The following is an 18443-nucleotide window of genomic DNA, read 5'->3' on the forward strand; positions in this document are numbered from 1 at the left end:
CTGTTGTTTCCATCCTCTTTTCAATTTAAAATTTTCTTTTTTCTTTATGAGCTTCCAGGTGGCTCATCTTAAACGCTAAAATTCGGGGTTCGATAGTTGCGGTAGGTATGACCCAGATAGACCATAGCGTAGCTTTATACTTAATAATAAACAAACAAATAGTACTCTTTATACATTTAAAAATGCATTTTGATCAAACAGTTAAGTGTACTAGTGTATTACACTGGGCCCGGCGTGGCCAAGTGGGTTAAGGCGTTCCACTCATAATCCGAGGGTCACGGGTTCGAATCCCCGTCACACGAAATATGCTCATCCTTTTAGCCGTAGGTGTTATAATGTGACGGTCAATCCCACTATTCGTTGGTAAAAGAGTAACCCAACTCTTGGGTTCTTATTTTTTTATATTAAAGCTCAAGTATAAATTTGTGCAAATATTTAACGTATTTTTCACAGGAGTCTTCCGGCTTTCCTATTCAAAACTCACCTAGTTTTGAAGTGAAAAACAAGAGAAATGCGGATTTCTCTAGAAGATTTATCCAAGATTCAATAAACAAACAAACCCTAACATTCAAAAGGCCCAGTAAGGTTGTTAAACAAGACAACATAAAATAGTCAATGTTTTGTGGGTGGTGATGACTAGCTGCCTTCCGTCTAGTCTTACACTACTAAATTAGGGACTGCTAGCGCAGATAGCCCTCGTGTAGCTTTGCGCGAAATTCAAAAACAAACAAACAAGCATTACAATGAATATGTTATACTAATTCTAATTTAATCTAAAAGGGATAATAGGATATAAATTTGAGTTAAATTGCATATACATTCCACTTGTTGAATAAGAAACAGTAGTTTTATCTGTAGTGTTTTAAGTTATATTTTATGTTAACTATACATGATACGATTATACGACCAAAGTATTAAACTATCATAACTACATCTTTATAATACAACTGATGTAATCTTCTTTATCGAACTATAACAGATAACACGCAGTTAGCTGAACGTTCTATGTTTTTTCTAAAGTGTATAGCCATTTTATGCCTTAGTCATGTAATACTAAGTTGAAAAGAACATGGTGTATTTCTCGAATATAAAAACTCGTGGAACTTTAAAAGTTTCCATGATAACATAATTTTAGATATGGTTTATTGTTGAATATAAAAATTCGTGGAACCTTGAAAGTTTCCATGATAACTTTAAATATAGTAAGTTCTATCAACATTCGCGAATCTTAAGTTTCTATGACAACTTGAGATATAGTATATTGTTGACTGTAAACATTCATAGAATCTTAGAAGTTTTCACGGTAGCACAGTTTACAGTTAAGTTATTTATAACCTCATCTAATATATATATATATTATTATGCTTTACGTTGTGTTTGTAATTACTGTGTATAAAAAATTATTTCCTTTACTCAATTCCAGTACCACTGGCCACTTTATCAAATATTTTACTCGACTACATTAAGTCGTTACTGATCTACACTTTTAACCATATATACTTAACTAGATATTTACCATTTACCATCATGTTAAATGACAGATTTAATATAAAAATATATTTTTATTGAAAAAATACGTTTTGATATAGTAGGTGAAAACGTCCCCAGCAGTGGGTGATAGTACAGCGCTTCTGATGTAGTTATACAAAAATAACAACTTTTAATCTAAATAGATCAACAGAGAATAACGAACTTTAAATCCTTTCTTCGTTGAAAATAGAACCAGATAATTTCATAAGAAGGTAGTCACATTATAATACAACTGATAAGACATCCGTATCTGCAGTGATAAAACTGTGTCAAGAGTTTTATTTTTTCTGTGTTAATCTTAATAAAATATACATTAAAACTTTAATAGCTTCCACTAATCTCAAGGTTATCCTTCCACCTAAGAAAAGTGGGTGAGACAATGTAATTGCTGACTCTTAAAAACTACAGCAATTTGCGGGAAAAACGTTTTTACATGCGAGTATAATTATGGCCTAAAGGAGCTCGATGGTAGATAAGTGATGTGCTCGAGAGCTTATAACGCTAAACACGCGGCAAATAAACGATTGAGTTACTTTGCGCTAAAACAAAGAAATATTCCGATTAAAGAAAGTGCTTCTCACCGGTAAACTCATAAATTTATTTTTGTTCTTAAACAAACTGCTTTTGATAAACTGTCTCTTCATTATTTTTTAGTTAGGTTTTAAATGCATATTTCCTCACATTAATAACTCCGTTATTTTAAAATATGTAAATCAAAGTATTACTTTCTCTTATATTTATCTGTGGTTTACAGACAAGTTGGTGGCATCCAATGTGAGCTTCGTGACTACTATTATCAAAAACAAATGATTCGATACAAGGAAGTAGTTATGAACATATGATCCGTCACGTTATTGTGATTATTTTTGAAAGAAAATGAAACGATACCAAAGAAAGACTAGGAGTGTATAATCCGTCAAGTGTAAATCTGAAAAAGTTAATTAGCTAGTTTAAGCACGGGCGGGAATGTTTAGAATATAACCTTAAGGAAGGGTGGTTTATGGAAGACACTTCTCATGAAATGTAGAAAACTATTTATTTGATAAATATGAAATTACCTTCCTAAAAAGAAAAAAAGGTACAGGATGGGGTGTGAACTTAACCCATAAGGAATAATTTTGCATGAAAATTAACACTGTAGAGATTATTAACACAAAAACACAAGGTGGAGGTGAAAAACTGGGTAGCTACTGATGTGGTACGAGGAGAAACCAGACAAAAACTGGATTATAGTGACACTGGCCGTGAGTGAGGTGTTGATAAACAACCTCATGCTGTTAAGTTTTGAGTCTCGCCCTACAAGATTGTAGCTTGTATTTGCTACTCAAAACAAATAAACAAACTCGAACATTATAGTCAGAAGGGAGTAGAATCAGATGATAAAAGATGTAGATAAACTGTATTGGGGAATATAAAGTATTTTAATGTAAGTGGGACAAGTGTTCCACGTCTCTTAAATATCATTAGTTGTAGAGGTTGCTACACCTATACATAAATCAAATAGCTTGAGTTGTCTAAAAAGTATATAGAGGTATTAAAGACAGATCTGCATGTGTTAATAGAATGGAGTGTAGCCACATGTGACATATTAACATTTGTATATATGGTTGACGGTGAATTCTGACTATTCGATAGTGCAATGCCAATACTGATAGACTTAAATTTTGGTAAATATATATATATATATAAATCCTTTTCCAAGTGCAGCTGTTCATAAAACAAGATTTCTAAATGACGTGCAGCCCAGGAACATGACATTTCAAAGAAGGGGCTTTCAGAGTTCTGTGTAAAAGAAAAACAACGCGCACACGAGAGCATTCACAATATAAACAGTGGACCTACATTCGAATTCAATTTGAGCAACAACCACATCCACAAAGCGAATGCTATAGTTAAAAAAGACAGTTCTCTGATCTGAAAGACCTCTACTCTGAAGTTGAGCATATTTGCTGATACTGTTAGTACGATAAATATATTGTTAATTTTCCTATACAATTCCATCAGACTTTTGTATTCTTGTTCTGCTTAAATAAAGGGACCCTATGTCCGAGGACGTCAAGACGAACGACTGGTCTACTCGTCTTTCACAGGAGTTAGGTACAATGCAAATTGGGCTATTAGACAATAAAAATTAATTATTTCCATCACATTAATCATGAATGGCAAAGAGGAAGAAGACTCAAGGGCAGCACAGTATCTAGAACATCATCATTGTAAAGTAAGAATAACCCTTCGAAATTATAGGTCAGAGGAAGAAAAGGCTCTGAATTTGATTATCGAAAAACGTTGTGCACAAAAATGTGAACTTCGAAATAGATGTACTTTCTTATTATTGTACAGTGAAATGAGAGCGGATCTGTATCTTGAAATTCTACTTGAAACAATAACACCGTTAACATTGCGATTACATAAGCTATGTCGAAAGTATTATAGAAAACTGCTTCATTGTCTTTTAGTGTGTTTGTTCTCGTAAAGTTACACAAAAGTTATCTGTACCACTTGTTCAAAATGTGGAGTGATAGGGAACACCATCTACCACCGGGTTACTATAATCGAATAGCAAGACTTAATGATCACAGTTATAACACATATATTACCCCAAAGTGTGAAACACCATTTTATAGCAACGGGATGCGAACCCTCGACTCATAGGTTCATAGTCTGTAATGCTAACCAGTGGATCATTCACGATCCTGCTTTTAAGAGATCGTTCAGCAGATTACTATTTCTGAATTTTTGTGGGTTTTTGTTGGTTTTTTAGCCAGAATTCATTTGTTCATATAAGTTAAACATTTCAATGTTTTTCTTATATCTAATCATGATTCGTGACCAATTTGGAGCAGTTTAAATTTCGCAAGTCCCCTTAAAATGGTAAGTTAGACAAAACTGTGTAAAAAGCATTATATATATATCATTCAATAACCAACTACTAGTATGTAAGATGCCTCACTTACGTATTAAAATGGTGTAAATAGCAATTATCCCTTGATTACTTTACACATTATGCTTTCAAGTAAACCTGATATATAGGCCTAAGCTTGGGGCTCTTCACCAAGTAGTTGTTATACCAGTTTTCGATTTTTCAGCCATTTTGCTAGTTTCTGCCAAAATGCCTAGCCATATTAAACATGCCATTATAACATAGAATATCGTGTATATGCCTTAAATCTGCACCATTCGTTTTAGTGGGTCCAGGATAGTTATTTTTTATTTATCATATATTTTACTAGAGTACTGTGTAACTGTGTTATATGCAGACATACCATCATTTTTTTACTATCTGTAGTAATATAATTTTCCATAAAATTGTTAATTATTTCGGTTCCATTGTCATGGTGGCAACTTATGGTTTAAGGTGTCTTAACACTTTGCCCTTTCCTTATATAACGTATTATACTCACAGGAACATTTCAGCATATCTTGAGCCTATATTTATTTAGTTAAAACTGGAATATCCTTTGATGATTGAAGTAAGACGTCAATAGAATCTAGCAGCTGTCAAGGAACAAAGGTCATGAAGTGACTTCGTTTATTGTAAAAAGAAAACAATTGACATTTGAAATTCAGACTCTTTTTGCGTCGATTTGTTGAAAGCAAATCTTTGTGAAACTACCCCAACTCTTTTAGTATTGAGATTATCTGTCTTTTGGGAAGTGTTAACAGTCGCAGCTCAAAATGAGAACTGACAGTCATCGCACGTGGGTACATGATCAGTTTCAGTCTTCTTTTGTCTGTATAATAAATAAATAGTTTACTTATTTTATATAAACTGTCCAGGTTCTTTTATTCCCACTATTTTCTCCGAATACTCTTGCACAAAAAGTTCACTTAAATCGTTTTGCCGAACCTTCTGGTATTTGCGGGTATTTCTATCTGATACACATATCTGAAAATATATTTTAATTAAAAATACCACAAGCATTTATTAAATACATATTTTTGTGTCAATAATGCGTAACTGTATCCTACTGGAAAGATTTTCTTAGATATAGTTTAATTTTTTATTTGCTAATTTTGGAGAATTTACAAACGACAGATTAGATTAACATAAGATGTCATAGTCCTCTATAATGTGCACGAAATTAAAACTATAAAATGCTCGACTATACAATTGTATCTGTAATAACGACCTTGTTATAAAAATAAAACTGTTAAGTTACTTATGATTACACAACTGGAAGAATACTCAAATAACGGATATGATACGACTGGCTAAATGTATAACCCAAACCAACAAAATAGTTACAGTTAAGAATAGCCACAAGGACCTGCAAAGAAAGCTTCAAGAAGCGTTAGGTTAGGAAAGTAGAGAACGAACAACGTTTTCAGTTGCCAGAACATACAGCTTCACAAATAGCCCAATTATCAACTAATTTGTTTGTTTTGAATTTCGCGCAAAACTACTGGAGGGTTATCTGCGTTCGCCGTCCCTAATTTAGCAGTGTAATATTAGAGGGAAGGCAGCTAGTCATCATCACCCACTGCCAACTCTTGGGCTACTCTTTTACCAACGAATAGTGGGATTGACCGTTACATTATAACCTCCCCACAGCTGAAAGGGCGAACATGTTTGGTGTGACGGGATTCAAAAATGGGACCCTCGGATTATGAATCGAGTGCCTTAACCACCTGGCCATGCCGGGCCCCCCAATTATCAAACCGTCCAGTTAACAAAGCTAATTAAAAACATATAATTGATATACAAAATTATACAGTGCATTAAAAAAGAATTCATCCCCTGGAAGGCTTCTACGTTTTATTTTTATATGAGCTTGCAGTCGTGAAACTTTCAAGTGGAACGTTACATTTTAAACCTGCAAAATCTACTTCAAACTGAGAAAGCTATAAAATGCTGATATTGCAAAAGTAAGTTGGATTTCTAATTACATTTAAAATATTCTTGGGCTTAGCATGGCCAAGTGTGTTAAGACGTTCGACTCGTAATCTGAGGGTCACGAGTTCGAATCCCGATCGCATGAAACACGCTCGCCCTTTCAGCCGTGGGGGCGTTATAATGTGACGATCAATCCCATTATTCGTTGGTAAAAGAGTAGCCCAAGAGTTGTCGGTAGGTGGTAATAACTAGCTGCGTACCCTCTAGTCTTACACTACTAAATTAGAGACGGTTAGCGCAGACAGTCCTCGTGTAGCTTTGCGCGAAATAAAAACAAATAAACAAATAGAATATTCTTAATTGCATAAGTATTTAACCCTTTTGCTACGATAATTCTAAATAAGTTCAGGTGCAAAAGATTAGTTTGAAAAGTCTCAGATTTAGTGTAATGGTCTCTGTCTGTGTCTAATCAAGGTAGTTTAACTTGACTTCAGAGAAAATGCATCTGTTCAAGCCACATCTCACATACCGATACGACAAAGTAACTATAAAAACCAAGGAGTTTTCCAAACGTGTCAGGTATAAAAGTGTAGAGAATCACAGATCAGGAGAAAGTTATAATAAAATTATCAAGTCGTTTATTATCCCTTTGAGTACAGTTAAGTCCTTCATTAAACAGTTGAATGTGCTTCATACAACGAACTTACTACAGAGGTCAGACAATCCTTCAAAACTAAGCAGTCGGGCAAGCAGGAATCTGGTTAGGAATGATATTGTGAAGCCAATAGTGAATTTGGAAGAGCTTTAAAGCTTCATGTCTGAGATGGAAGTCAGTATTGATACATACACACACACACAAAAAAACACACAATAAAACTGGCCTGTATGGGCGAGTGGGAAGAAAGAAGCCATTAACTGAAAATAATTATCTTAAATCTCTTATGGAGTTTGAGATAAAATACGTATATGACATTGCAGCCATGTGGTAGGAGGTGTTGTGGTCAGACGAGATAAAAATTGAGCTTTATGGTCTAAATCAAAACGTTACGTTTGACACAAGTCCAACAAAGCACATCACCCAGTCAACACCATCTGAACTGTCAAACATGGTGATGACAACATCAAGTTATAGAGATGCTTCTAATGAGCAGGACTGAAGAGAATATGAATAGTACAAACTTAAAGTGAATCTTTGAGGAAACCTACTTGAGTCAACCAAAAACCTAAGACTTGGTTGAAAATTTACATTTCTACAGGACAATGACCCAGTTAACAGAGCCAAATCCGTACTGGAATTATTTCAAAAGAATAAAGTGGTTGTCCTGGAGTGGCCCAGTCAAAATCTTCACTTGAATCCAATAGAAAATGTGTAAAAAGACTTGAATATTGTAACGATCCACGTCGAGCTTATTAGAATTGAAATAATTTTGCCATGAAGAATGGACAAACATTATACAATCTCATTACGCAAAGCTGAGAGATACTAATCCTAAAAGACCCACAGCAATAACTGCTGCCAAAGATGCTTCCATCAAGTAATGATTTAGGTGAATAAATACTTAAGGAATCATCAAATTCCAATTTATATATTTTCTTCGCAATTTTTTTTTGACACTCAACGTCCTTCACACATAACAGCGTTACATTTGCTCATTGGAGTTTTGAATAAAAACAAGTTCATTAATAAGATTGTTTGCATTATTTTTTTTCATCAACATGTGACATCATTGGTAGGAGGTGAACACGTTTGCAAGACATTATACAACAGAAAAAGTGTTGATTTTCCAAAAGTTTTTTCAGCTCGGCTCGAATACAGATCAAGTGTGGCATAATGGTTAGCTAACCAGTGCGAATCTAAAGGTTAAAGGATTGCGTCCTGTTACCACACACACACACACATACACAAACAACAACAAACCGCACAGAGATTAAAAGAGTGGCTGTCAAATCCACTGTTCGGTCATGTAAGAGTAGTTGAAGAGTTAAAGGTGGATATTATTTACTAGTTGTTTTCCCTTTAGTCTATCAGTTGAAAATCAGGAAGAATTTTGCGCAAAAAGTCACTATGTAGCTTTGCGATAATTTTCTAAAACAGATCAGATTGTTACGAAAAGTATAAACGTGAAAATATTAATTATGCTGTTGAAGTTCAACTGGAAAAATATTTTTACAGAAAGAGAACGTGATTTACGTCATGTTAATCAACCGGTGGTTAAAACAACCAGAAAAACAACAAATAATTTCTGTTTGTTTTGTTTTGTAACCATCAAAACTGTACTGTGGGTTGCCTGCGATTTGCCCACCGAAGGGATATAATACCGAGTTTTAGTATTACAAACACGCTCACCGTTGAGCCACCGTCGGGCATGTTTTTCGTAGTCTGTTCTTTCGTCAAAAAAATAAAAAGTGACCAGTTTCCAACGATCACCCATACAGTGTCAGATATGTACAGTGAGATATAGTGAATCAAACAAAAACAAACCTTTAGCATACAATAATGCATTGATAGAATTAGCGAAGTTTGTTTTAATTAATAGACACTTATGTGAATAGTTAGTAAAAATAGAAAGTTAAATTTAGTTTTCTAAGTACTACGAGAATATACTTTGGCTTTAATAGCTTGTGAAAGTTAACAATAAAACAACCAGTCGCGTGGTTTCACTACAGGGGTGTCCATTCAAACTATGAGGTACTGATAATGAAATAGATGAGTGGCATCTACATTCACATAACGAAAAGGTCAGCGAACTTTCTTTTGTAATTACTAGTATTGGAAACATTTCAAAGCAGGTTTTTTTATAAACTCCAAAGCGAAAATTATCTTTTTTTATATATATATATATATTTGAAAGAATAATTGGTCTTATTGAACAACGGGTACCCGAGTTACAAAGAAATAACAAACTTTCAGTGTCGTGAACAGTAGGCTGTATATACATTTTCCAGTGTAGTGCAGCATTCATGAAAAATGCTCTAGGACGTTGTTATTATTAACAGCAATACCTATTGCATAGAATTGTTAAGCTCCTGATTTCATACATGTTCTATATATTGTTTATAAATAGTCGAGCTTTGATGTTGGTTTGTTTATTTTTTGAATTTCGTGCAAAGCTACACGAGAGCTATCTGTGCTGTCAAGCTTTGAATCTCTTTCTTAGAGCCAGGTTTTCCATTCAGAGGGAAGGCAGGATATTTTAAGGGGCCCAATAAACTAAAAAGCTTAAATTAATATAATTTTTTAATTAAATAATCATTAAAACAAATCAAACCTGTAGTGGTGTTTATCGAAGTTTTATTTTTTTTACTGGATGACACAAAACAAGTTTATGGTCTATAAAAATTAAATATAATATGCCTAGATTTTACATGGTGTCGGAACCCTCGTGGGTTTCCCTGGATACGCCGCTGTTAGTAGAGCTAAAGTTCTATATTTATAAGATTCGATTATTATCTGAGACAATAATTACACGTATTGAATGACGACTTCTTCAATGGACGTCCGCAGGAAGGGTCAAAAGGAGGAAGCTGCTGTCTTACATTTCACAAAAATTCCACTTGGTTTGGTTTGTTTTGAATTTGGAGCAAAGCTACTCGAGGGCTACCCGCGCTAAAACTGCACTTGTCATGATACAAAATTAATGTCGTGATTAAAGTAAATATGTTTGGTGATTTATTTTAAAACTGCAAATTTGTGTTCGCGATTAAGCACACATAACATATTCTTAACTTACATTGTAAATATTGACCCCCTACATACACACTTTAATCCTCCCATACCCTCACCCTATGGGTGCCCATGGTGATTCGTTAATAAGCGATAGAATTGCCAGTATTTTTCATTAATTATTTGTTGTCATTTGTTTAATATTATTAAAATAAGAGTAAATTATTTCAAATATTTTAAAACTTTTCTGAATGTATGTCATATACAATACATAATCAATAGTTTTTGAAACAGTCCAATTTATGTACATTCTTACTCAAAACACGAGGTTCTGTCGCTGACTGGAAGGAGCCATTATACTCATAGTAATGTAGTGGTCTCAGAATCTGAAGAATTAGGTTTTGAGAAAAATTTGCGTGCACACAAAATAACGGAACAGTAAACCGTATCTTAATATATTTTTTTCCCGTGGATTATGGCCCGCGCGCTTGCCCACATTTCTTTATTTTTACTTATGTTACCTGAATAATAATCTACCATGACTTTTATGTACATCGTCACTATTTGCTAGAAATTACTCTCACGTGAAAAGGAAAAAGTCCTCTGTTTCCGTACCTCTTACGAACTTTGGACCTTGGTAACAAACAGATGGTTGTGATCTACGTCATCACTTCGTGACTACGCACGCCCGGGACGTGAAACGTGCAGCCCGCGTTGTATGAGTTTCGTCGTTCGCAAGAACTCTCAGAATGAATGAAGCCACAGGAGATGTGAGTAGGATTTGGCTGAGGTAAAAGCCGTATTTGTTACAAGAATAAATCTTAGGATGAATGTAAAGGTGTTCAGACGACATGCCTAAATCTGTCCTTCTTCCAGACCAACTGTACGAAGATCAACAGAGTGAATTAGACACACTGGCTTCAACAAGTGAAGTTGACGAATGGAGCTCAGACGAGGAGTGTTGTGAAAGCCAGTCTCGACTCTTTGAAGAATATCAGCGTGAAGTAAAAAAGATCAAGGAAAATATTAAAGCCATCGATGAACTGCGCCAGTCGAAACCAACTCTCTCTCTTGTAAACTCCTCATTCGTTCATCATGAAAAGGATCATGACACTAGGTCATCAAAAAAACTTGGGACTCGTGAACTAGAAACCATGACGTACAGGACGCGGTTGCTAGGAGATAAGCACGTGCTAGGGTTTTCGCCCAATACTGGATCTCACGTGTCTTCATTACGAGGTAGAAGTTCTGACAGACGACACCAGGCTGTTACGCCTACTGTTCTGCAAAGAGTAAGAGACAAACATGGTTTACGCGTTTGTAGCCTTAATTTGTATTCTTCACGGGCAAGATGGAGAAATCAGGAACAACGTTCGGAAGAGGGTAAGACAATAACTGTTTTTTTAGATACACATTAATTCAAATTATAAAGACAATTATTTTATTTTATTTCTCCCATCCCACTAAAACTCAGAATGTGATGAAAATAGAACAATATGATTTCAGAAATTAAATTCAAACTATTACAAACACGAATGTCATTTCAACTAGAAACAAGTGATATTAACAGAATGTGTGTTACAAGTTTTGGAAAATCCAGTCTAAGATGAGCAGAAATTTAGATGGTTAACCACTAAAACATCCACTAGTCTCATTAAAAGTGATGAACTGAAATGTATTGACAAACACTAACTTGAAAGTAAATTGTCAGGCTTTATTCACCCATTCATTTACAAAAGGAAAATTTTAAACGTTTTTGTTATCTTCTATACTGTGTATGTGTAAGACGTAAGGTTTAGTTTACTCATTATTACAAATTACTGTAATATTAATAAAAAGACTAATTCTCTTTCTTGTAGATTAACTCTTCTTTTGCCATGAAACTAACCATAATATTCAGCCATCAAAACGAAACTAGAAAACACTACGAACCGTAGGCGGATTCGTCATTGCGTCACTACAATACCACTGCTATATTACTACTCAAATTTTCTAAGTCGTACTTTCTTCATACCATTATTAATGCTAGTATAAAGCAAAACTTTGTCGTATTAGTTTGCATTGTCTTTATACCGGCATTTTCAGAGTTTCGATAGTGCTTTCCGTTGTGCAAGTATACTGCCAATGATATTTAATATACGAGTGCTCTAATAGTGCTCGGCGTTTTAGCAGTATTCTGCTAGTAGCGTATAATGTACTGGTGGAATACTAGTGTTCATACAGTGTTATGACGTTGGTTTATACTGTACCAATGCTTTGATATCTCTCTCAATTTTGGCACATGGTGATTGATGACATTCACATTTTCAATGCTTTAACAATGCTCTCCGTTTTGGCACTGTACTACCTCTGGTACTCACAATACCAGAGCTTTAAAAGTGCTCTCCCTTTTATCAATACACTACCATTAAATCAATATTAACTTCCGTTTAAAGATAAAATCTAGCTAATTGAATAAAATGTTCTTTCATACAAAGATCAGAATGAATTACTTGATCAGTTGATTATCCTCACTGTTAGCGATAATTTCAGATGGAAACTTAACAATATTCCACAAGGCTCACCCATTTTAAAAGGTTTAGAAGGTTCCTAAATTCAGGTTAATACGTATCTCTTTATTTTACTATTAGAATTACCCATATGTTAACTGCCTATTGTTTTGTGTAGCGTATTTACAATAACAAAGTTATCTTCCATTCCTTTAAATGGCTACTGTTTTCCATTGCGTTACCAAAATGTTACTGTTCTTTTCCATACTCTTAACTGACTAAAGCTGATTACCTTCTTTGTAACTAAAGTTGATTAAATTACAATCGTTGTAACTAAAGTTGGTTACAGTCTTTGTAATTAAAACTGATTACAATCTTTGTAGCCAAAGCTGATTGCAATACGTTTGACTAAAGCTGGGTACAATCTGTTTATCTAAAGCTGGTTACAGTCTTCGTAACTCAAACTGATTATAGTCTTTGTGACTAAATCTGATTACAATCTTTGTGAGTAAAGCTGACTGCAGTCTTTGTAACTAAAGCTGGTTACAATTCTTATATTCTCCGTAATGTAACATCATTGATAAATAGTAATGTTTAATTATCTGTTTTCTGCATTTCTGTCATTACAATAACAATACTTGAAAATTGTATTTTATTGTGCCACTGCACTAACACTGTTATCAGTTACTCTGTTACTTAACTCATTGTATTACTAGAATATAACTAATATGTACGACATTATTATGTAATCCTTCAACTTAATTTCTGTTTTCCACTGTGTTTTTACAATACCATTATTGTCAAAATTGTTTCTACTACATTATTGTTCTCCAGTGACCACTCTTATCAACCATGTCACAATTTAGTTACTGTTCTCTACTATGTTCCTGTAGTACGACCGTTATCAGCAATATTATCATTCAACTTCTGTTTTCCTTGTGTTACTGTAGTACAGTACTACCGTTATCAGCAATATTACCATTCAACTTCTGTTTTCCTTGTGTTACTGTAGTACAGTACTACCGTTATCAGCAATATTACCATTCAACTTCTGTTTTCCTTGTGTTACTGTAGTACAGTACTACCGTTATCAGCAATATTACCATTCAACTTCTGTTTTCCTTGTGTTACTGTAGTACAGTACTACCGTTATCAGCAATATTACCATTCAACTTCTGTTTTCCTTGTGTTACTGTAGTACAGTACTACCGTTATCAGCAATATTACCATTCAACTTCTGTTTTCCTTGTGTTACTGTAGTACAGTACTACCGTTATCAGCAATATTACCATTCAACTTCTGTTTTCCTTGTGTTACTGTAGTACAGTACTACCGTTATCAGCAATATTACCATTCAAATTCTCTTTTCCTTGTGGTACCGTAGTAGCAATGTTATGAGCTTAGCTACTACTAATTACTCTTCTTAATTGTATCACTAAAATATCATTGTACTCATTTGCACTTCTGACTAAGTACGACTAAAATCAATCTAATGCATACAGACTGAATACAACATATCTCAAGCTTAAGTTGGAAGTTGTCAACTGTTACATATTTGAATATCCTCTTTCCTGAAGTTTACCAAATACTGTACAGGAGTCTTTACCCAACCTTATTTGATTATTTAAAACACAACTGATGTAGCAGTTACTTATTCGAATCCATAGATTCCATATTATTTCACGTTTTAACCAGTTTATATATGTTATTGAATATCGTTTGCATCTCGCTATCGCGCGCTTACAAATGCACTCGTTTCTCTTTTCTTTTCAAAACTTATTTTCCGGAAGAAGCATCACCAAACGAACTCCTTTTGAACAGATCCCGGAGCACAGCTGGTTTTATTCCACGTTACTTCCTAACTGCTGTTTTCCATTGTGACGCTACAATGTCACTATTGTTAGCCATAGTTCAAGTATTTTATCCATTGTTTCACTACGACATCACTGTTATCAGCTATGCTTCTACTTTACTGTTATATCACGTGTTACTATAGTACCGTTGTTGTCAAACATATTACTACTTAACTACTGTTATCCCTCAACTCACTATAATAACACTATTGTCAGCTATACTTCTTCACTGCTACTATGTCACTATTACCTTCCATACTTCCATTTAAATACTGTTTTTCATCGGTAGAGAATATTAAACTAGTATAGTCTTGGAAGTACGTTGAATCTTCTGGACAAGAGAGTTGGTGGATGACAACGTTTCAGGTTAAGAGAATGACCTGAAATGTCTTCGCCCACCTATCCTGAGAATTTTGGGCTTCTAAGTCTATAGTAGTCTCATCATGAAAACACGGTTTAAATCGTTTGTCGGAGCTTTGCATCATATCTTTACAACAACATTTTCCACTATATCACCCTGGTGCTACGTCTATACTTCCATCACATTGTTGTATTCTTCTAGAAATAAAGCTATTATTAGTAGGGAAAAAACATCTATTCAAGCATTGACACTTCCATCAGCCATAAGAGCTTATGTCATCTGATAATGTTTCACTGTTTTTTCTTTTGGAATAGTTATTCACTCAGTATTTAGACATTTGGCGAATTTCACCTGTATTTTTTATTCTGGAAGCAGATTTCCAGTTAATTAATTGATTAATTAATAAATTAATTAATTTGTCAGAAAATAAGTTATATATAATGGAACTTACAAGGTTGCAGCTAATATGTTGTTCGAATTAATATGTTAAAACTATTTTGTGTCAACTTTGCTAGAAGCGTACTCTGTTTTAAGATAAAATCTCTGTTCATTATCCACCAGTTATGGCTTCTCGGCATTTAAAAGGTCGTGCTTTACTTTTGAAATGAAATAAATCACGTGAAAAAACGTGTGTACATTATTAGGCCTCGTCTTTTCTGTACGTGAAGATCGAAAACATCACGAACGTGTTATTTTTTGTTCGTATAATCGACTTAATTGTAACCACCCGCTAACCACTCATTAAGCAATTTCCATCCAATCAATGACCCTAATTACATGGAAAGCGTGCAAGGAACTAGGCACAACGTTAGCGCAGGCATTTTTTGAGTTTTTATAAAGCTAGGTGGCTACACACAATAACTATTATATATGTTTATAGGATAAAACTGATATAACAGAAGACGAAGAATCAGGTTTTGGATTTTGTCTTGAATTATAAGGCATCTCGTGATCTTCTGCAACATAGTCACGAGCCATCTAACAAAAGGTGGGAAGCAGATCGTGCATGTGCTGGCGAGGGAATAAGACAAAAGCATTATGATAGCTATCGCCAGATAAGTAAATGGCTGCATAGTATCACACCTCGCATTCTCCTAGAAGACCTGACATATTCCGAGTTCGTTTTCTGAACACTTATACTATTAACAATTATAAAGATAATAGTCAAAAGTTAATGTGCCGGTAATGGTCGTGGTTGGTGTTTGTTGTCAGTTTTAGCGTCACTTGGACACAGAGTAAGATCCCTAGTCATGTCGTCCCGTGCACCATTCTTTTCCCTGGTTGTTTTCTACGAGCGTTTAAAACCTCACGTGTACTCATAAAATCTGACGGGTTAACAAATAACGATCATTCCTTGGTTCGTAAGATACGTCACCAGCTGTCCGGAAAAATAATTGGATAAGAGTTACGCATATACAGATTCGTATGTGCCTTTCTGTTAATTTATTTTGCATATTTTTCTACATCGCTATGTGACCATGGTAAAAGTGTAAGGATGTATGTAAGTAAAAAGTAGACACTGTGATTATTACCTCTTGGGTTTTCCTGTTTCTGTTGCACGTCGTAGGTTTGAGTTTCGCTTATAAATTGCGTGTGAAGGTGTAGTAAATAACTGTTGACGTCAACCTGATTTGTAGCGCAGCTTCCATTGTAATTGAATACATTGCTTATCATTTTGACATAGAATCTTCACTTGTTTGCATAATCATATCAAAACCAACTCATTTTTACTCTAAAGCCATAAAATATATCTTACTTAACACGAGTTTTCATTCAAAGTAAAATCAGATCAAGATCAGAATTAAACGAATCCTAATTTTAATAATTTTCTCGTGTAGTTTCACGAGAATTTCCGAAACAAACAAGTTAGTTTTCGTCATTTGTAGAGAACTGACGAGAACTGTGTAGTGACGCACCACTCAAAAGTAATAAAACAATACAATGGTAGTGACTTCAAATGGTGATAAGAACTTGTATGTATTTTTTAATCATTTCATTTTCACTAATTAAAAGTTAAGAAAGAGCGTGTATGTGTTTGTTATAGAAAAGCCACATCAGGCTATCTGTTGCGTCCACCAAGTGGAATCGAATCCCTGATTTTAGCGTTGTAAATTTGTAGACTTATCACTGTCCTAGCAGTTGATGTCAAGACAAAGAAACATTAAGCAATTTGTAACAGCTGTAACTATTTGGCAACGCGTAAGGCCATCAAAATATTGTATCACATCTTTAGCGTTAATACATGTGTTATGATATCAGTAATATATTTGATATGATTTAAAATATTTCAAGTTAATAAAATGCAGTAAAAATACAGTTATCTTTAAGTTCTTGTATCTAATAAAACGTCTCAACTACATTTATAAGGGCGTTATATTATGGTTTGTTTTAAATTTCTCGCAAAGTTTTACGAGAACTATTAGCACTAGGCGTCCCAAATTTAGCAGCGTAAGACTAGAGGGAAGGCAGCTAGTCATCACCACCCATCGCCGACTCTTGAGTTATTCTTTTATCAGCGCATACTTGGATTAACCAGCACTTATTATAACGCACCCACGGCTGACAGGAAGGGAACGTTTGATGTTACGGGGGTTCGAACCCGAGACTCTCGGATTGAGAGTCAAGCACCCTAAACACCCGGCGATGCGGGGTCCGTTATATTACAAAACACACTAGTTAACAGTATAAAGAAGATAAGGAGTAACATGAATGTAAAGTTTCAAAGACCATCAGCTACAGTTAACACGGCTAGGTTGATCTATGCAATCAATCCTTGTAGAGGGGGCCCGGCATGGCCAGGTGGTTAAGGCACTCGACTCGTAATCCGAGGGTCGCGGGTTCGAACTCCCGTCACACCAAATATTCTCGCCCTTTCAGGCGTAGGGGTTATAATGTGACGGTCAATCCTACTATTCATTAGTAAAAGGGTAGCCCAAGAGTTGGCGGTGGGTGGTGAAGACTAGCTGCCTTCTCTCTAGTCTTACACTGCTAAATTAGGGACCGCTAGCGCAGATAACCATCGTGAGCTTTGCGCGAAATGAAAAACAAACCAAACTTGAATTGAGGAAAGTGTCGTTTGGTGTCGTTCATTTTTAAACCCTTTTCTTCATACTTCAATCTTACTAGAATATTTACACGCTGATGTATTTTAAAAAGCAAAGTCCTTCAAGTTACACGTCGTGATGTTATCTACAGAAAAAGAATAAACAAAAGAATTAAGAAAAGCAGCGCTTCTATAGATAGGAGAAAACAGCAGGTCATCCTGCAGTATATACGTTCTGATATAGTATAACTTTTTTAGTGAGATTAGATTTGGAATCACTTAGCAAGTGTTAACAAAAGATTTTCTATTACACGCATACACATCTTGCAAAGTCACACGGCGGACATTGTGTTGAAACGAGGGAGACTGTTTAATGAAGATAGATGACAGTTCCAATGTGAAATGATAAAGGATTTCTTATGACGTAAGCTATAAACAAAGTGCATTTTACTGCATATATACAAAGATCTGGCACAGTACAGCGAACCTTCTAGTCAAGTTTGACACAAAATGATCTGCTAGCAGTTTTCAAAAGACCAACCTTTGAAGAGAGGTATGAGTATTCTTGAGCTAGACAGGAAATCTTTTTTTTATAACACAAAGAGAAGCTTCTGAAAAAAAATTATCTTAGAGCCTTTTAACGAACAGTAGGAATAGTCCAATTAACTG

At 34.8% G+C, this 18443-nt stretch overlaps 1 protein-coding gene across 1 annotated transcript in view; it reads left to right on the forward strand.

Moving 5' to 3' along the window:
• The first annotated feature begins 10741 nt into the window (after positions 1 to 10741).
• LOC143232040 (unconventional myosin-Vb-like) overlaps positions 10742 to 18443 on the forward strand; it is a 229144-nt gene continuing 221442 nt past the window's right edge. Inside the window, 1 exon segment of the mRNA XM_076467051.1 lies at positions 10742 to 11411. Within this exon segment, the coding sequence (XP_076323166.1) occupies positions 10880 to 11411 (532 nt within the window). The 5' untranslated portion in view covers positions 10742 to 10879.

The sequence above is a fragment of the Tachypleus tridentatus genome, chromosome 11, assembly GCF_004210375.1.
Source record: "Tachypleus tridentatus isolate NWPU-2018 chromosome 11, ASM421037v1, whole genome shotgun sequence".
Taxonomy (NCBI): domain Eukaryota; kingdom Metazoa; phylum Arthropoda; class Merostomata; order Xiphosura; family Limulidae; genus Tachypleus; species Tachypleus tridentatus.